At 37.8% G+C, this 21,813-nt stretch overlaps 1 protein-coding gene across 1 annotated transcript; it reads right to left on the bottom strand.

The window, feature by feature from the left end:
• Positions 1–6,105: 6,105 nt before the first annotated feature.
• Positions 6,106–21,208, bottom strand: FAM98A (family with sequence similarity 98 member A). The gene is made up of 8 exons (XM_029232467.1): positions 21,088–21,208; positions 18,003–18,151; positions 15,709–15,843; positions 12,031–12,215; positions 10,920–11,000; positions 10,256–10,372; positions 8,009–8,176; positions 6,106–7,913 (listed from the first exon to the last, which is right to left on the bottom strand). The coding sequence occupies exons 1-8, from the start codon at positions 21,138–21,140 to the stop codon at positions 7,248–7,250; spliced, it is 1,554 nt and encodes a 517-aa protein (XP_029088300.1). The 5' UTR covers positions 21,141–21,208; the 3' UTR covers positions 6,106–7,247.
• Between the last annotated feature and the right edge of the window lie 605 nt (positions 21,209–21,813).

The raw sequence follows: 21,813 nt of genomic DNA, 5'->3' as shown, positions 1-21,813 counted from the left end.
TCTGTTCTACAGACACTAAATACATCGGAAAAGATTCTCATGTTAGACCAAAAAAAAAAAAAAAAACCTAAAAAGCAAAAGACTGTCCATCATAGATTCTGTATGTGCGGGCAGTTGCGATATTTTAGGCTGTTTTGAAGTTGTAGAAAAGAGAACTGAATGCTATGCACTTCTTTACAACATTTGCTCCAAACTTGAACCAGGAAGGGAAAAGAGATATTCTCCCTTAGATTCTGTTTAAGTTGTTCCTGAGTACTAATTACCTCTGTATTGATAATTGCTAAATACTGAGTGCACATTACGTATCATACAATGTGGTAGGCACTTTACACAGATCATCACACTTAATCTGCACAGCTATTCTTTGAAGGTGGGAATTGCTATCCAGATTTTCCCGATTGTAAGATTACTTATGGTTTAGATGGTTAAGTAACTTGCTCAAGGGCACAGAGCTAGTGCACCAGAGTTCTGAATCCAGATCACCTGCCTCCATGTGCTCTAAATGAATTGTTAGGCAAGTACTTCTTGCAATCACCCACTGCTTTTGGATTTTAATACAGGTACACATTTCCTTGCCCTAGTTTGTTACAGAGCAAGTGCCTCTAGGGGAGGCTTTCCATTACTTTTGTTTTTCCATAGTGAGCACTTCAATAACTGGGTAAGAAGTTAATTGATAGCAGCCCTACAAGATTTTAAACGGTTATAGGTCATCATCACTGTTAATAAGATTATAAAATAGCCCTCGCTCATCCCTTTATGTTAGGGTTTACTTTCTACTTGTTTCATTCAAATTTTTTCATTAATTACTTTTTTAAAAAGATCTATTTATTTTTATGGCTGCATTGGGTCTTAGTTGCAGCACATGGAATCTTTGTTGAGGCATGTGGGATCTTTCATTGTGGCGTGCAGGCTCTTTTTTGTGGCACACGGGCTTCTCTAGTTGTGGCGTGTGGGTTTTCTCTTCTCTAGTTGTGGCGCACAGGCTCCAGGGTGCATGGGCTCTGTAGTTGTGGTGCAGGCTCTCTAGTTGAGGTGTGCCAGCTCAGTAGTAGTTGTGGTGTGCAGGTTTAGTTGCTCTGTGGCATGTGGGATCTTAGTTTCCTGACCAGGGATCGAACCTGCATCCTCTGCATTGTAAGGCGGATTCTTTACCACTGGAACACCAGGGAAGTCCCTTCATTAATTTCTGATAATTGAGAATTAGTTAGAATGAAACAAGTTTCTCTGTACTTTCACATTAGTGTAGTTGACCTGTGATTGGTCTTCTATACCACACAACTGGTCTCTATTGAGAGAGAAAGGATTCTGAAGCAGGTAAGCCTTAGGAGACATTAGAGATGGTGTTGGCTAAGGCCTAAGTAAGTGCTGGAAGCTACGTATAACGATGAGTAAACCTATCTGCTCTGAGGATCTGATGGCACTTTCAGACTTTTCCCTAAGAAAACCTGATAAATCCAAACCATCTTGTAAATGCCTCATAAAAAATAGCATTAAGTTACAGTGAAACCTAGTTTTACTTTGAATTCCTAAAGAATTCTGCAGTTGACACTTTTGGGTTTTTAAGGATATTCAATCACTATATTTTCTTGAAAACTTCCTTGGCTTTTTGTAACCTTTCAGAATACATTTCACCCAGCCAAGTTTTATATTGTTATTTTACCGTGTCCTTCCCGTCTCAGTGAAACTTCCAGAGCTAGTCTCAACTTACTTTCTCGCCTCTCATTCTTTCCTCAAACTCCAGGAAACTGGCTTCAGCATTTATTCTGAATGTGCTCTTGAAAAGGTCAGGAGATGTGGATATTTTAAAGACCAGGTTCGTTGAATCCCTGTAGCGTCTGGAATTGTTGGTTACTGAGCTCTGGAGCCTGATAGCCTGTGTTTGATTCCAGCTCCCCTGCTTACCAGCTACATGGATGTGGGCCATCTACTCAACCATCCTGGGCTTCACTCTCCTTATGTGTGGAATGGGGGTAACAGTAGTACCACATTGCTCTTGATGAAGAACACACCAACTGCTCTGGTTTCCTTTTACTTCTGTGACCCTTCTCCATCACCCCTTAAATGATTATTCTCCAAGATTCCTTCCTTGGTCCAATGCTCTTTTCCCCCTCTTGAGTGATCTAATACAGAATCATTATTCTATTGAATGTTCCAATGCAAAAGTCACTGGCTGCTGATCATTCCCAAATCTCCATCTCCAGGCATCTTCTTGAGTTTCAGATTGAAATCATCACCACCTCTCCCACTCTGCATATACCTTTCCCACTTATTATATTCTGATTACAATTAATGGTATTGTCATCCAGTCACACACCCACACAAAACTAGTCATACTAAATTTCTCATTCTCACTCTAACCAATAAAGCACTATAATTTTACCTCCTAAATATTTCCTGAATTTGTCCTTTCTCCATCCCTATTATTATACTATATTAGTTTAAGCTTTAAGCTTGTTTCCAATCTTTGCCCCCCCCACCCCTTAAATCTACTCTCTACTTTTTAGCCAGTGATTTATATAGAACCCCAAACTGACCACACTACAAGCCTCAGCATACTAAGGAACATAAATTAAGTCCAAGTTACTTAGGAAAGTATGTAGTGCCCTCTATTACCTGGCTCCTGCAACCTTTCCAACTTTTCCTGCCAACTTCCACCTCATATGAGCAATTCTGAACACCGAGCTAGGCTAGTACCCTGGTATAATGTTCAGTTTTTATTATGCCATGCTACAATGACCTATTTCTGACTCTGCCACTGGTCATTTTCCAAGGCAGGGACTTTCTCACTTATCTTTGTGCTTCAAATGCCCAACAGTGCCTGGAGTAGAGCAGGCACTCAAGTGTTTACTGAACTGCAGACTTTTCTTCTTCTTGAGGAAAGTATAACAACATAATTTAACAAGTACTGGTCATTTTCATAGATTTTCCCCACAAATTTTCCCTCAAATTCCTAGGGAACGTTAAATTTTTTTTTTTTTTCTATTTCCACCCTAGGTTTCTTCATTTACATTTACTGGGCAGTGAATGATTTAGTATGGAAGTTCTCACGCCAACAGTTATGTTTATGCAACGTCTTTAGCAACATAATTTTGCAGGTGACTCAAAGCACCCAAGGTGAATGAATGAGTTCAAACACTGACATGCATACCTGCTTCCATCAGTGATTTGAACCCTAGGAATACACTAACATATACAAATGTGGAAATGTAGCACTGAATAACACATAGCAGCATTTCTAGTGACTATAATCATGTTAGTGACGATTGAGAAAAACAAGAAAAGCAGGGGAAAAAAGTTTTACATAACGTTAGATACCCTGTGACAAATTTATTTTTTAATTTAGGTAAACATAATAGTCCTTTCTGTTAAAAAAACAATTGAATCAAATATTATCCAAATTACCTAAGGGGGAGATGATTAAATAATATGCACACATTTAAAATTTATTTTCAAAAGGATATAACATAGGCAAATAAAGTATCCAAAAAAGGTAGGATGGCCACAACCTAAAAACATCTAAGTGTAAGAATGTAAGCAATTTGGGCAGTGGAAAAATTGATCCTTGTACAACAGAGGTTTGAACGGCAAAGGTCCTCTTAAATGTGGATTTTTTTCAATAAATATAGTACTACACAATCTGCAGTTGGTTGAATGCACGTTGCAGAACTGTGGATACTGAGGGCCAACTATGGGACTTCAGCATCCTTGGATTTTGGTAACCACACAGGTCCTGGAACCAACCCTCCGCGGATACCAATGGACGACTGTAGATGAACTTCCAACTGCACAGAGGGTCAGAAATCCTAACCCCCAAATTGTTCAAAGGTCAACTGTATATAGAAATTATTTTAAATGCTTTCCCTCAGCACGAATTTATTTAACTCTATTCCAGTTGGACATGATGAGAAGGAAGAAATTTCTACCTCTACCCCTCTTGAAGTTCTTGTGGCTGGACTAATAATAAAATTAACATAAGACAGATTAACAGGAGAAAAAGAAATTAAGATTTTAATTTGTACACACTGAGGTTTCACAGAAATGGAACCTAGCCAAAGTAGGCAGCTTTTATATTTTTTAGACAAAATAAAAAAAAAATTGTGAGGAATTAACAGGATAAAGAAACTTAGGATTTGGGCACTTAATTAGTGAAAACTCTAAATAGAGTTTGGGCTTGGGGTAGTAAATTAAAGAAGTTACAAGGTTTGTTTATACAGACTTCTCAACCCGAATTCCGTATCTCCAGCAAGAAGGGTGTCCTTCTATCTCCAGGTGCAGGGAGTGTACCTTTCACATGAGAGACTTCTTGCTTTCAGTGAGAAGGAAAGGAGGGTCAGAGTGTCCCTCTTGCATTGGCCATTTCTTAAGTAACTTTAATTCAAAAATAGTCAGTATGCCATTGTGGTGTATTTTGGGGGTGGCCTGTCTGGAGCCCCAAGAGACACTAGCTCAGCTTGGATCCAGAACAAGAAATGAAAATGATAGTGGCATACCTCTGATAATTTTCATAGAGACTGTTGACATCCTGTTCTAGTTACTGAGAGAGGAGGAAACAAAGCACTAACGAAAGGTACTGTCTCAGTCTATCTGTTTAAGAAATATTTTAAGAGTCCATATGTCAAAAATTCCCTCCTAAAAATTTTGTTTGTTTCTCCAAGAAATTCCCACATTCCCTATGCCAGTAAGTCATTATTTTCCACAAGTAAAGTTATGAATGTGTATAAAATCAACACTCTATGGGCTTCCCTGGTGGCGCAGTGATTGAGAGTCCGCCTGCCGATGCAGGGGACGCGGGTTCGTGCCCCCGTCCAGGAAGATCCCACATGCCGCGGAGCGGCTGGGCCCTTGAGCCATGGCCGCTGAGCCTGCGCATCCGGAGCCTGTGCTCTGCAACGGGAGAGGCCACAACAGTGAGAGGCCCGCATACCACAAAAAAAAAAAAAAAAAAAAAAAAAAAAAATCAACACTCTATACAAACCTAAGTTTATTTTAGTATAACAAAACTAACCGGTGACTTGAAATATCCTCTTTCTAGAGAACTTAATATATGTCAAAGAAAAGAAACTAAAAGACAATTCTTTTACGGGTTTATAATGTGAAAAAAAAGTTCTCATTTGAAGCAGAAAATAAAGTGCATTGTGAAGAAATGTATATTTGTTTTCTTATACATGCTCATGTATGAAAAGTAATCACATGAAAATCACATATGAAAAGTAATTCACTAACCATAAAAATAAATCAAAATTATGTGTCAAAAGAATGAAACATTAAGTATATTGTGGAGTCTGAGGCTAGAAAACAGATTAAAGCAAATGCTAAGGTATGTGTTAAAACATTCTAAGATATCATTTTAAGGTATGAAAACTTGACAATTTTATTTCTAACAGAAAACTCCTATACATACTAAACACATTTAACAGCATAAAGCAAAGAGACGAATACTTAACAACTTTCAAGACAGAACTTAAAATCTTTAATTAAGTAAAAGTATGTTAAATTGTTTTCAAGTTTGAACATTTTAGAATGGTAAATGCCAATCAAAAAATCTAATAAACAGGTAAAAGTAATAAAATGATCAAGGCTTTTTTCAGCAATCAAAAGAATGTGTTTATCTCAACAGCAAACAGAATTATTTTTAATGGTAAGCCATGAGTTGATTCTTTACTCTAAAAAGCCCAATTTAGTAGGAAAAGGAAATACTATTTCTTTTTACAAACATATATTTATATTTTCAATTCACTTCATTCAAAATGTCGCTCATTCTTAGGAAGAATGGAGAAACAAATAAATAAAAAAGCCCCCTAAAAGATCAGGGCCATTAATGGATCTTTGCCTAACACAACTGTGCAGCAACAGCTACACCTAGGGGCCAGGGATAAGTAGTGAAGTTTTCCAGCTATAAAGTTATAGTAAAAGGTAAATTTGGAAATAGCTATTTTTCAACTTACTTAAGGTTCTAGAGTAAGAGTTATCTTTCACTACAAATTATGTTTCAAGGAAACACTTGAGAATCTTTGGGGAACAAAGGCCTTAGTTCAGAAGCTTGAAGCAAGCGTCCTGAATAATTCAGTTTAAAAAAGTGGCTAAAATAAAACTCAAACCAAAGAGAGAACATACAAATACTTTATTGCTCACCTTTCACACAAAGCACACCTCCAGCCATTTTCTTTCACAGCTTGACAATATTTACGTGTACAAAAACCCAGCAAGAAGCGTCATGTAGATTTCAGTAAAGGTGAGTGTCAAACATCAACGCAGCCAGGCTTTTGTTTTCTGCAGCAATAATAAAGGGCCTCCTGCTCTAAGCAAAAATCTGTCCTCTTACTCGGTAGTGCATTTTTTCCATTACAAAAAAAGTCTCCTGCCCAAAGCAAACTAACTTGTATTTGCTGAGCCAGTGGTATTAACTCGTGCATAAAACAAATTTCAGTTTGCTGTTTCTTCTAGCAGATTTCAAGTAAAAATAAGGTTGAAGGAGGAACTTGTTTTGAATGGATGCAGGTCAGTTTGAATTGCTATACTTAACTAAATGCCTACGTGTACTATAGGTTCACAACTTAGTTTGCTTTTATAATCTTTATGGATTTTGGCCGTGTTCAAGATTTTCAGAGTTGAGCATATGGTACAGTATTCCATCGAAAGGATAAGGCTACTGAATGTGCTATCTGCAGAAGAGCTCATTTAATAGGAACTGACCTCGAAGTTCTATCATGAAGCAAATGTTGCATAACCTCTCAGAATAAAAAGCCAATCAGGGCAGAACTGTGCTTGGAAAATAGGCATTAGAATACTTTAAGGAAAATACATATAAATGGATTGTTAATATGAGGAAGGTTTCCTAGTTGTAAATCTAAAAAAATCTAGGAGAATCCTCATTTTTCAAAACTGCATATTGAAAACATGAAAACTACTTACTCAAGTAATTTTGTTCAGAAAAATATGCATGTTCTGACTGTGGAATTAGTCTACTGGTCAATTAAAGGCAATTTTAATTACCTTTTAAGAAATTCTTCATACAAAGGAGAGATACTGTATGTGTTTCTCAAATAAACAGCATTATGTAAGTCCATTAAAAAAAAAACAAAACCCAAAACAAACAGTATTGTATGAAGACCTACAAATGCTTATGCCAAGCAGGAATCTGCCTGTCACCTGTGGTCTCACATTAACTCAAAAACATTGCTGGATTCAGGATTCTGAAACTAAGTTTCTATTACTTGAGCTCTAGCAAAATGTAAGGTTCTGTAGCCTCAACTAGTATAATGTCTGCCCTGTCCAAATCCAGAATGATTATACTGATAACCTCCATGCTGGAAGTGCTGTTCAAACTGTCCCCCCTGGTGATAATTCTGGCTCCCTCTTCCTCCCCAACCTCCTCCCTGGCCTGCGCGTCCACCACCTCGGCCTCCACGACCACCTCTCCCTCCGCGACCACTGCCTCGATCACCATGATGCCCTCCATCTTGGTATCTACTGTCCTGCTGATATCCACCACCCTGGTATCCACTTCCTGTATATGTAGATGTTTGGAAGCCACCATAACCACCACCCTGGTAGCCACCACTGTGGCCACCGTGATAGCCACCCGGCTGGAAACTGGAATCTCGGTAACTACCATCTTGGTAGCCACCGCCCCCTCCACTCCCTCCGTCTGTCCAGCCTCCTTGATGCTTATTTCCTCTTCCTCCCCCTCGGCCACCGTGGTCATAACCACCACGTCCGCCCCTCCCCCCTCCTTGTTCGTGACCTCCTCGCCCTCCGTATGAGGCATGTTCATAACCACCTCTCCCTGCTCCGCGGCCTCCTGCTGGCTGCTGGGTGCCATCCTGCCTCTTCTGCCATGGTGGCATCTCCGGGGGTGGAGGTTCAATTTCATTGGGCCTACCTCCTCTGTCAGGAACCCTGCCCATCAACACCTATGGGATAAGAAAGACATTTAAAATTTTGAATTACTTTATTTTATAAACAGAAATAAATGTATTTGAAAGAAAATTAAAGGTACTCTCATCACCTTATTGATGGCACAGGCAGTCTTTTCTCTTATAGAGCCACTGCTTGTCCTTAAAATCTTTGACAAGTCTTGTCTTGCAGCCAAAAGGTGGGCAACAGAAATAGTACTTTTAGGAGATAAGACTGAGCGTTTTGGCTGGTAAACCTTTGCTAATTTTTCTGTCTGACTCTGTGAAAGAAAGTGTTCAAAGACAAATGTCAATTTTCAAGATGACACAGAAACATTGATATTAAATAAGATTTCCAAAATGTCTGATGATAATATTTACTAGGCTCCAGATGACAGAAGTTACATACTCACCATTGCTCCTATCTAGTGAAGAACTAACTTAAGAGTACAGCTTAGATAAAGCCCCTTTACCCCCGTATCCCCAAGGAATGATGGGGGGAGGGGGATATGGGGGTAAAGGGCTTCCCTTTTAAAAGGACTGTGGGACAAAAAGGTTCCCCATGCCATTGGTCTCAGATCAAACACCTTCATTTTATCTATTTAAATATAAGAATGGAAACCCATTTCAACAATTTTGCTTTAATTTTCTCATCTGCTTACTATGAGATAAAAAAAGTTACCCGTGACTAATTTGAACTAATTATGTTAACATCATACATATTTCTTGCAAAAGTGATCCCCCCATGTAATACTTTCCTCTATTATAAATAATAATTAAGAAAAAGAGTCTACTTTAACCAATTAGTAGAAGTACATTTAATGCATGTGTAACATAAGACCACAAAAGATGAATGAACAAAGGATATAAAGAGCAAGTTAGGGCTTTCCTGGTGGCACAGTGGTTAAGAATCTGCCTGCTAATGCAGGGTACACGGGCTCGAGCACTGGTCTGGGAAGATCCCACATGCCACGGAGCAACTAAGCCTGTGCGCCACAACTACTGAGCCTGCGCTCTACAGCCCGCGAGCCACAACTCCTGAGCCCGCGTGCGTACAGACCACGCTCTGCAACAAGAGAAGCCACTGCAATGAGAAGCCCCTGCACTGAAACGAAGAGTAGCCCCCACTTTGCCGCAACTAGAGAAAAGCCCGTGTGCAGCAACAAAGACCCAACACAGCCAAAAACAAATAAATAAATAAATTTATTAAAAAACAAACAAATAAAACCCCAGAACTGTAGTGTTAATGCCTTGGGTCAATGCACACCCATCAATCATTACATGCTTTTCTAGCTGAGAGTTGCAGGTTTTTGTTTTTGAAGTATATGTATTATGCCGAGAGTAAAATGATTGTTTTTATCAAAGACAACTTTAAGAAAGTATTGGTATTTCCTCAACAGTCCCAGAAGAGAACAGTTTATTCCTCATGTTACTACTGACTCACTGTGAGATCTTAGGCAAAACCTTCCATGTACCTGGCTCTCCATGTTTTTAGTTGCAAAATAAGGGGAGTTAAGACTGATCTCTAAAACCCCTTTCCAACACTAAGATACTGTTAACTCAATAAATATCTACCCCATAAATTTAGCAGCTAAATAGGATTATGCTATGGTTTAAAGATTTTAGGTGAAACTAATGTATTAGGAAGATAATTGGAGAACTAAAGAAAAACATTTTCTCAGTCAATTAAAATTCAGAGAAAAATCTACTTTTAAAAATGAATGCACTATTAAGGGAACATCAAATACTAACATATTTGGACCAACCTCCACATAAATTCAATAATTAGCTCCATTTCAGGGTTCTAAGAAGGTCAAATTAATCAACTGCGCCTATTAATTAACACTTACTGATAAAATAGTAGATATTTAATAAATACCTGTTGAATGACCAAGACAACGGATTATTTTATTGAAGCTGAAATAAAAAAAAGTCTTACCAGATTCTCCAATTCCCTATAAATGGATCATAATATTTGGTCCTCCAAAACAGTATTTCTAATTTAATTAATTTATTTAATTAGCAAGTTAAATCGCTAGCTTAAAGTACAGTAAACAAATAATTGTAAAATTTATTATTTTTAGTAATTTTCAGATACTCTCCTTTTCTCTCACAAATGGGAACTCCCAGTAGGGTTTATAACATATAGCTTTGTTGGAAAATATTAAAAAATTGAAAAATAAACGTTTTTATTATTGCTGAATGGCTGAAAGAATTGCTACTCAGTAACTCACTAAAGAAAAACTCCTATGTGGGTCTCCTATGTATTTCTCTTATAGTCTCCACTGTATCTAAACTGGGCTAAGAATGTTTAAGGATCATGTCTATAAATACTTTGCTCTTTTAAGTGATATGTGTACCTTAGCTCTGTCAGACCAGCCAAAAGACTGGACAGTGACATCCAAACGTTTTATTAGCAGCTTTCTCCGAACTTCATATTCATTGGCTACGGCTTGGTTAATTGCTTCTATCTTTTCCTGAAACAAAATTAAAAAGACCAGTTAGAATTTAAATCTGCTTGACCCCCTATTCCAAAAGGGCAGAAACTGTATCTGTTTTATTCACAACTGAATCCCCAGCACTCAGCACAAAATGAATTAGGTTATTTAATAAATAGAACAAGAAGTTATAATAAGCTAATGAAATGATAGGCTGTCTCAAAACATAATAAAGAATATGTAAAGTACAAAATTCTTATTTAGTTTTCCTATAATTCACTGTGTGAAGCTCAGCCCAGTGAAGTTTTTGGCTTGAAGGCAACCCATTTGGCAATTAGAAACATGCATCATACTGAACTTCAATTTAATCAGCTGTGTGAAATATTTACAAATTATGAAAGAAGCGCTTCTAATCTTACATAAATAAAATTATTTTGGATAAATCTTAAGATTAACAAAAATGATTCTAAGGATGTCCACCTAGGAAACTACATATTAGAAAATACAACTTCAAAAACACAAACATAAATATCGTGAGATAGGTAGATGGCTCCTTACAAAGTTTACTCAGATGATTACTACTCACCCAGTGGGCCGGTCCCATTGGCTTCTTCAATAAAGGCTTTCCCACATGATTAGGTGGAACTTTTGCTAATGTTTCCTTTAACTGACACAAAAACATAAATGAATGAATAAACAAACCTAAAAGTAAAACACATCCTCCTCATCTTCCCAATTCCCATCATATCTTGCCATCAAAAGAAGATTCCTGACAGAGGCAAAGGAGGAGGATGTTTTGAAATGTACAAGACCCACACGATAAAGACACTCACTTGACCCACTCCTCACGTGTCTATGGAAGCATGAGTCCTTCACTGCACCTAGAACAGTGCCTGACAACAGTGGGCATTCAATGTGTATTTGCTGAATGAATGAATGAACACACAGAAAAATATGGACTATGGATACACTGCTGCTCCCCTGTAGAGTTCAGCCAAATTTGTGCATCATGGCATCCATCTACCCCACAATGCAAATGTACCAATTCTTAGAGTCCAGCAGATATGCATACAGAGAATAACTCTGCTATAACAAATATCATTCTCTTCTGTTCACTAATTTTTAATTAAAATTGCTTGTTCCTAATCAATTATATAAAAACTCTTAACTGTTGATAACATGTGGTATAAAATAATTCTGACTTATTTTCACATACTAGATTATATTAGCAGTCAACATATCTAGTTTGCCAGTTGAAACATGTAAGGCTCAAAGTGACTGGATTAAAATCCCAAAATATTTACATCCTTTTCTGTCCAGTCAATGGGGAGAATGGTGGTAACATTTAATGATAAGGACCTTAAAATTAATTGCATCAAAGTTCAATGATAAAATAACTTTTAAATGGATGCAAATCCTAATACTTTTTACATTATTTCTAGCTTATTTCAGTTTATAAATCAAAGTGCAAAGTTTCCTTTTTGAAAAAGAAACATGCTAATATGTTAAAAAAAGAAAACAGTAAAATACCAATTTCTCTTGAAGGTATCTAGGACTTAAAACCCAAAACTTATTTAGTAACAATTACTTAATAATATGCACATTAGGTTCCCATTAAGAGAAATTAACTTGCTTCATTTCAAACAACTGTAGGACTATGCCTTTAATACACTACAATCTGGTACTAAAGGTCTTACTTTTTTTTCAATCCCGCTGAAGAATTGGAACATAGTTATATTGGCTGGAGGTTTGGACATTCCTAGAGCAATACATATGCCTTTCAACTCTTGAAAGACCTCACTACCGCCTCCTTCTTGAGCTTTTTTTGGAAGAGTATTCACACAGAGCATTCTGGCAGCTTCTAGTTCTGAGATGAGGTATGCTGAAGTAAACAAAATAAGATTTCAAAATGAGATACAGCTACAATTAATAGTCATAAGTCTGGAGTCACAACTCTATAGACCTAATGATATGTAACTTTTAAAGCTGCAAGAATGGATAAAAACAAGAAAGGAAAACCATTTTTACCTGCAAATGACGTAACATATAAACTGGTTCTGTAATTCAGTATTTAACCAATATATGTTTAAAGCCTGATTTAAAAGCAAGCAATTCTTCTTTGAAATCAAAGGATCAAGGTAGATCACATCTTAAAATGTGGATTCTTGCATTTCACTATTAAGGAACCTCCAGAACAGGGGCTGGCATCTGTTAACAAATTTGCAAAAGGTGGCAGGCGGCCAATTTTTAGCAACAGTTAAAAAATTATTATTATTATTATTTTTTTACTTCTCACAACTGATACACACCAGTGATGCAACTATCCTGCCCTCTTACCTTCCAAAACTCAGGTAGTCTGTTTAAGACCAGAGTGAAAGAACATTTTTTAGTAGTCAAAGCTTCACTTACAAGAGAAGGGGGAAAGGACTAAATTTCCAAACATTCCTTTTTCATGGTCTCCAGTAGCCTAAGGTCACCCTCCAGCTGTTCACAGAAAACCCTCTTCCATCTATATTCTTCTCAATATTCCCTTTCCTCCTATGTTCCTCATTCTCACCCCCGCCCCTGGGGAAAAAAAAAAACAAACCCAAAACTTTCTCATCATTTCTGGACAGAGTCCTTTTGTATCAATATCATCACCTTGTGTGTTGATTTCAGGCAGGTATTCTGAGGGCTGCAATCTGCTTCAAGTAATTCAGTTGAAGGTATAAATATTCAATCTTATTACGTTAACCTTCCCAAGGACATTTAACTTGTTATAAAAGATGTTTAATAATCATTTGGATCCCAGGAGTTCAGGTTATGTGACAAAGTGAGAACCTTCTGACAATGTTAGGAAGATAGTTTTGGAAAAAGACATTTTCTGGGCTCTTAAGCCTTATTATAAGTATAAAAGAATGATCAGCTTGAATATCTCATTTCCTACACCCAAGGTGTAATGTGAGAAGTACAGGGGTCATAATTTTGGCAGATCATTTCTGAAAAGCTGCCAAATCCTATTCTAGAATAAACACAGCTAAGTTTCTGGAAAGGTCTTCTAAATGGGTTTGATAATTTCTTAACATGTTCCATATAGCAAACTGTATGAGTTAAAAGATCGAAACAGTAAAACCCCAATGTCATGAAAATAATCATGTTTTTGCAAATAAGGTTTTATTGGAACACTGCCACACTGATTCATTTACATATCATCTATGGCCGCTTACATGCTACAACAGCAGGGTTAAGTAGCTGTGACAGAGACCTTATGGCCCACGAAGCTGAAAATATTTACTATCTGGCCATTTAAGAAAAAGTTTGCCAACCGTTGCTCTAGAAAATCATATATTATATGATTTAATAAATTGGTCTCTAAATTTGGAACAACATAGCTCAGGCATTCACAAAATTAGTTTACCAACACAATTACCATTGAAAAACATTAACTTAACTGATGTGTTCAAAGTACCAGGAAAGGCACTATGAGTATTATACATAACAAACAAAAAAGATCTCTACAGACAATCTAGTTAGGAATAAAGAATATATGCATCAAAGACATCTGACTAATTATACCTAAGGGAAATATCCTAACAACCGCAAAGGCCAATGAAGAGCCACAACAGTTCTTAACCTGATACATGACAGTTTTTCAGACACTACAGACTATTAGAGAATAGACTATTCTATTTTACTAACAATTCTAATGAGGTTGGTTTATTTTCCCCCTCAGAATGCAATATATTAAAAGATTCAAATCAGTAAGGTAAGGGTGCTGGAAGAAGCAAGTAAAATTATAGCATCGAGATGTGACAACTGATGCTTGGAAAGATGAGAAATATTTATACAGCACGAAAAGAGAATGAGTATATGTACATCAATGCATACTAGCATGAGAGAGAATACAAACTAGGGAATATTTTCAAAAGGGGAAAGAGCAGAAGTAAAGATAAAGAGGAGGAAGGGAGCAGTGTGTATGTATGTACAAAGAATTCAAAGAGCAGAGTAACCTTTTGTTGATTTAGTCATATAGTTGAGGAGCAAATAGTTGTATATTCTTGAAAAGCTTTTGAGGGGTGACAGCACATTAAAATACAATTATGACCCTGAGTCCAAAATAATAATGTTGAGGACACTCGCTTAAGAAACAGGAAAGAGTTAAAGGCATTTTATAAATATTTATATTCCAAGTGGTTTTTATAAGTATCAGTACCAAAAAGACCAAACTCTGAGCTCTTTGGAAGAATTACGTATTCAGGGTCATTACTGAGGTTTCCACACAGCTGTTGTCTTCCTATGTAAGATAACATATTCTAAGTGCCAAATATCAGGTATTGGAAAGGAAAAGCAGTGCTACAAAGGAAGATTCAGTGAGTATACTATGGCTGAGCCAGTTATTGAAATTATACAATTTGAAGGATAATGAATGCATGCATAAGAACTATATGCAGCGATATCAATATCTAAAGCAATAACTAACGTTTTGTGTCTATCCCCTGCCCCCATACCCACCCAGTAACAATCATTTGACGAAGGGGAAAATAAGAAAGTGATTTTGGAATACCTTAGTTCCTAAGTAATGGCTGTGAACACACTTTTTTTCTTTTTTTGACTGAACCTTCAAAATTGGAGTTGCATCATTTTTCAGAAGCTAAAGTTCAGTTGTATCAGTTAACCAAAGTTTACTCTAAGCGCATCTCAGAATGCGACAAAAATTCTGAGTTTAAGACTACTGGTGGTGTTTATTGGAGAGTTTATATAAGGCAATAAAATTTGTGAGTCTACTTATTGTTTCTCAGGGTGAAGAGAGAAATAGTAGTTAGTATATTTAAAACACATGGAAGGAGAGAATTTTTCATAAAAATTTACTTCCCAGAATGATCAGTAGTACAGGAACAATCCAAATAGTATTCCAGAAATGCTTACATTGTAATTTGACATCTTTACAAACAAAACCAAAATCCCCAAACAATTACCCAGCCACAAAGAAATATCAACAAAATACTTTAAATAATTACATTTACCATTTACTGCACTAGAATGGTTACTGTCCTAAAATAAATTAATTTAAAAAAATCTTCATTATTCCCACAGTATCTTCCTAGTTTATTTTAAAATGTGTTTCTAGTCTAGAACACTGAGGTGTGGTGATCACACACTTGTATAACCCTCCAGCACTACCTTTGGTCATGTTAGGTGAAGCACAGCACGCTGAGCACCACACCAAATTTAAACCATAAAAGAGTAGCAATTACAAAACAACACTGCTACCAGCGCATGGACCCATCATTAGCTTCTTAGTTAGAAATTTAACAAAGTTTTCTTTACACCCATTTATTAGCCATGGAAAACATAAATAAAAAATAATGACTACATTCTAGTAGCCATGAACTTACTGAGCAAAAGGAGGCAGTTCTTCTGAATGAGAAGGCGCTTGGTCACATCCCCAGATGTCAGTGAAAGATATGGACAGTTCATCTCCCCTAGTAGCCCACTCACCTCAAGCTGGAATTCTTCAGCTTCACTTGGGCCTTTTAAGAATTAAAATAATCTTATTTAATAAAAATTATTGTTTTCCCCATTGGCATAGTAATTATATATAAATTGAAAATTTTAATAGTATTTTCCTAATACAACTTCCTGTCTCTTCTAATTCATCCTTTCTCACACCACTGCCAATTTGCCTTCTTAAACAGTTTTCATTAGGTTATTGCCTTGTTTGAGAACCTTTCATGGCTTCCTAATTTCTACCTCATCCAATCTGATTTTTTCTGTTTGCCTTTAAAGATTCTTCACAGCCTCTCTGCTTGCCCTTCCCAGTATATTGTTAGGAGTAGTTCCTACTACATGTATATAGTAGTTACCTACAACCTCCACAAACATTCCCTCTATTTGTGCCAGGCCAGTCTCCTCACTGTCCCAGGAATGGTCAGTCTCATTTCTACTTGCGTGCCTTCACTTAAGTGACTCCTGGTGATTGATATGCCCTCTACTCTCTCCTGCTCTATCAAACCTCACCTATCCATCAAAGCCCAGTGGTCTTGCTCCTTGATGAAACCTTCCCCAGGGCCTGCTACACTCACTGATTTCCTTCCCCTGTGAACCACAAAGTGAAGTATTTAACTACTGTTCTAATCTCCAGTTGTTTCAGTTGTGCCTAAAATTCCCAGTTAGACTATATTTGAAGATGGCGAACATGATTCGTGTTTCTGTTTTCTCATAACGTGTCAAGTATAGCGTTTACTGGGTGAACCAAGGAAAAGCAATGCTCGTTCTTCTTTACTATTTTGATAGTTCTCTAACCAATATCACAAAGGGGTAAAATTTAACTAACAAACTTTGAGAGTCACTTGATTTGAGTCCATTTTCTCACCTATAAAATGGGAAGAATGTATAATCAATGTTTTGCAAACTGTGTTCCGTGAACTTCAGTTCCAAAGAACTCCGTTAGAGGCAGCCGGGGAGGAGAGAGCTGTGTTCAAACTAGTCCCTCTCAACTTCAACTAAAACAGCCACACTTTTTACCTGTTTTATATTGACTTCTATAAGATGTTTTCATTTGAACAACAGGGCTCCTGGTTATAAACAGTTAACACCGTATAGGTGTTTTCAAGGGCACCTACAACCTCTGAAATGTTAGGTCAAGAGGCAGCATGAACACTGTCTCCCAAACTTGACTGCGGGGGACTGAAGCACTTACTGGTTGTGTGACCTCAGGCAATGTACTTAACCTCTGTGCTTGCTTGTTTAACGTATAAAAGAGTAATAAAGGCTGCCTGGTAGGGTTGCCCTGAGGTTTAAATGAGTTAACACTAGTAAAGTGCTTAGAATATGGCTAGTGCTCAGTAAGTAAAAGCTGCTGCTACTACTGTTACACTATACTCTCCTTAATAATTAGAATTGGATGCCACTGATGTATACACATTAAATGTACTAAATATGCAAGAGTGAGCTCTTCGAAATGGGATTCTGTGGGGGAAAAAAATGGGATTATGTGTATAGTTCTCCATAAGGGTGGATTAGCAGGTGGGCATTTTTCCTTATCTCCTGTTATGGGTTTACCTATGATAGGAGGGAACCAGGTTGTGGAGTATCAGATTCCAAGCTTTTGCCTCTTTCTCAGCATCAAAACTAGCGCTCAAGCAGTTAACAAAATTGGCAAATGTAAAACAGCTCTCAACACCATAAATCTGATGGTGCTGGATCTAGTTTTGATGCATCTAGTGATACATTCCTATGACACGGAAAGCTTCTTAATAAAGTATTCTTTCTCCCTATGTATAACAGAATTAGAATGCATTTACTTTACATGCTATATGTACTGGAATTTGGTAGTCCTCAGAGAAAAACGCCCCAATTTCTAGTTCTAGCCACCAATTTAAGATCTCACAACTTTTTACAAAGAATGAAAAGTTCATATATACTTGTCTCCATTTTTCTGTGTCTCAGTAATAGGGTCTTTTCAACTTCCACAAATTTTTAACAGTTGTATGACTACATTCCAGTTTTTCAACTTCAGAATCACCTTATCTCTAAAAACAATGGAGGAGAAAAAAGCATTCGGTTTCTTTATAAAATTTTTTTTACATTTACAAAGAACTTGAAATTTCAGCTGTAATACTGATAATGTTCACTTGACAATACAAACTTTATTTTTACATTTTGCACCTAAAACTGAATGTTTACTTACTGTTAGTTGCTTGCACATTTTCGTCTAGTTTACAGAGCACTCTTAATTCAGACACCAACCAAGCACAGAGTTTGGTAAACTCAGGGGAACTGGCTCCAGCAGAGACTGCCTGAGACAGAGCGCCATCTTCTAACAATGGACCCTTGTAACTGGTGAGTAAGAAATTATACTTCAGAAGAATATAAAATCACATCTAATACATTACAGATACAATGTATTTACATTTTTATTTGTATAATTAAGCAAAGGTTTAACAAAGATAAATTACAATGACCAGTCTCTAAACTTGCAAATATAAATAAACCATTAGAAAAAACAAGCTAATCCCCTCAAAATATGTGAATATTGAATAGAATCACATGTACTAAATTATGTCAACCTCTGTACATTTACTGAGAGCTCTTATGTACAAAGGTTTACTTTCTTACTTTAATTGAATTAGTATTAAAACTAGATTATAAGTGATAACTAGTTATACTATAGTTTACTATTTCAGAAATAAAACTTAGGTTATATTTTCTAGAAATTTTTCCAGAAATTAATTAGATTTGGTTTTTAATGATTTTCTTTAAAAGCAAAAGCTTTCCAATTATTCATTTATTTCCTCCTTCTATATTTAAGGATAGTTAAGATTAGTAAGACTTACTAGTACCAGAGAAATGTGAAGATTAATTTAATAATTGCTGGTGAGTTGATGTTTGAGTGAACTGGTGCAACTGAATCCCAATTCTTTGTAAGTGATTCAAATGTAATTTTAAAAAATTATTAAATGTTCAAACATTCATAAAAGACAATAGTAACAATGAACCTCAATCTAGAAAGTAGCTAGAATTAAAGATTTTATCATTCTCAAGATAATTTTAAAATACATATTCTTCAGGTTATTTTATCTTCTTTTAAATGTAATATTGATAAAAGCACTTATTAAATATGATACATTATATGCTTAAGATAATTCGATATTTAGAGGTATAGCGATGTTAGAGAAATGATAACAGTCAATCCTTCTAAAATATAATTATGTTTATATATTTAATGGGACAGAAGAAATCTCACACAAAAAATGAGATTATATATAGCCTGGCATCTAGATTCAAAACCACATATTATTAGACAGTGAAATAAAAAAACTAGGCCTAGAAACTTCTCCTTGTGTTACACATTTAAACTTTATTAATATATTCTACAAGTAATTACTGAATTCCTACTGTGTACCAGGTTAAAAATGAATGGTCATTTATTTCTAATATTTCACAGTAAATCCTTGAAAACTACACATCATTCAATTAAGGCTAAATTTTAATGACTGAATGCCACCAAACTAGGCAGTTATGGGTTAAAATGTATAGTCAAGTTTTCAGACTATCCATGGTTTACATTACAACCCATCTCCATGATTTATTTAACTAGAGTTATTATAGTAACAATGACTTTTATAGTACCCAAAAGAAGAAAAACATAGTTAACAGAAGATAAAAGAATGGGAAGAAATGGCATCCATCACCAATTGTTAAGGGACCTCTATCCATGCAGAATGACTACATTTAAATACAGTTTACCTCCATCCTCTCTCTACTCCTCCTTCAAGATTAATCTTAAGTGTCACTTCTTCTAGGAAGCTTAGGACTTGTTTCCTTTCTCAGTTTTCCTTCCCCATTTCCTGTCCTTTTCCTGGCCCTCCTCAGTTCTCCTCACAGCATATTTTCACAGTGTGAACTTCTCTTCTACCTCACTCTGTACCCTTAAGTGCTCAGATCAACACTGTCAACAGAAAAAGTGTTCATCAAAAATGTTTACTGAATGGTTTCATGTGTGAAATTTAGGAATTTAGTCTGAGAGGTCCACCAAAAAGACACCATTTTGCTGAATGTGACTTTTACTTAGGCTCTTTGGGCTCTCATCAAAGAAATAAGCCGCCTAAACTCCAGAATAGTCATGACAATTCAGAGCAAGTTCCAAAGAAAAGAACAATGATAATTCATGTTGACAAAAAAAGATGATAAGCACTACCATTTCCTTTCATAAAAATCTGTTCCAGGACAAGTTACTTAAATGGGCAGATTTTGGGAACCCAAGGTATCCTTTCCTGAAGAAGAAAGGTTTCCCCCAAAGGTTTCCATGGCATGAAAGAACCTCGGGGAAGGTTTTGATAAGTGACTTGTTACTTTATAAATATGGTTACCTAAATCTGTTTTTCTTTTCTTTCTTTCTTTTTTTTTTGATACCGTACCTGTAGGCAAATATATAATCATACAGTTTCTTTCCGGAACCACATTTAGCCCAAGAAATTCTAAGTTCTCAAATTTTAACAGAGTACACTGATCTGGGTGACCCAGTGAGATAAGAATCCCTATTTCCAGCTTCTAGATACTGATAAATTATGGTTGAGTTAACTGTCACGAGGAGAGACAAAATGCACAACAAATATGCAGAGACTTGGTGGGTGAAGATGCCCCTAAGGGTAAGGGCTAACGGTGGCTCAACGAAGGAGTGTCAGAGTCAAGGGAAACTGCCAGTGGTTCCCAGGAAGGTGGTGACAGGTTAGGAGCACAAGTGAGCTAGCGGGCGGAACGTATGCAGCGCACGGACTTGTGGCTGAGGGCAGCCTGGGCACATGCATACATGACTGGGCAAACCAGATTTTTTTGAGAGTAGGGGGGTGGGGTAGGAGTAGGGGCTCAAAACAGGAGCAGGAAGTTTGGAGAACAAATAGGAAAACAGATAATCAACTTTGGCAACCTCCAGAGTGAGGGAGTAGGGCAGGAGAATGAGGCGCAAGGAGAGGACCTCGGGGAGCGTGGTGGCGAGAACCAAAACCCAGACAATGACACGCATGACTGACAAACGCTGCGGGTAACTCGGCTGCAGGAAGCACAGGGGAGGCCTAAGGTGTCGCAGCTGGAGGGCCCCGACCCGGCAGGGCAGGCAGTGGACGTGGCATTGGGGTCCCGGAGCTACAGGGAGGCGACAGTTAGGAGCCACGGGGTGCGGCGTGAAGAGGCAGGTGTCTCTGACTGGGGCGGAGGAGGAGTTCCCGGGGCGCCGGTAGCGTGGGGTTTGGGAGACCCGTGCCAGGCAGTCTTACCCGAGATCTTCCAACGACTCCAAGATGTCAGTCTCCATGAGGTCACACTCCATGCTACTGTGGTATTCAAATTTCCGAGTCGTCAGGCTCCCCTCTTCGCCGGTTACTCGTAAACTCGCGCATGCGCTGCCTCCCCGGAACTTCCAAATCGACAGCGGGCGCCTCAACCGCTGCACTGCGCATGTCTGGAGCGTGCGCAAGAAATGTGGTTCCGCCTGCCGTCCCGCCCCGGCCGGCTAATGGGTGGCCCGGAAACACCGTTTGCACATGCGTATTACTGAATAGTGAAGCTAGCGGCCCCAAGAAGGGCAGGAGGACTGGCTGCGTGGCAGCTGGGCGTGGGGACTAGGCGAGTCGGGGAATGTTCTAACTTCTCCTAATTGGGTGTACGCATGTGCGAATCTTGGGGCAAGGCGGGCGGGGTAGGATCGTCGTGGGTGGGGAGGGTCGTAAGACTTGGGTGGGTGCTGGCTGTGAGTCTCAGGAGCTCAGTCACCCGAGTGGGTGTCTGCAGCCTGCTGGCATGTTCTACCTTTAGCTGTGGGTTATGGAGAAACGGGAAACTCGTGCGCTCCGGTCTAATTCTTTAGCACAGGGGTAGACGGGCCAAATGCGGAAAATGGCCGATAACATGCCATTGTATTTCCTTGTGGCTGTAGTAGCTGTATTTCAGGGTTAGGGAGGAGTCAACTTTCCCTTGACACGAATGTACTCATGAAGTTGTTT

This window comes from Monodon monoceros, unplaced genomic scaffold (genome assembly GCF_005190385.1).
Source record: "Monodon monoceros isolate NGI ecotype Baffin Bay Population unplaced genomic scaffold, NGI_Narwhal_1 Super_Scaffold_19, whole genome shotgun sequence".
NCBI lineage: Eukaryota > Metazoa > Chordata > Mammalia > Artiodactyla > Monodontidae > Monodon > Monodon monoceros.
Note: the sequence above shows the minus strand (reverse complement) of the source record. Positions and strands in the feature narration are given on the sequence as shown.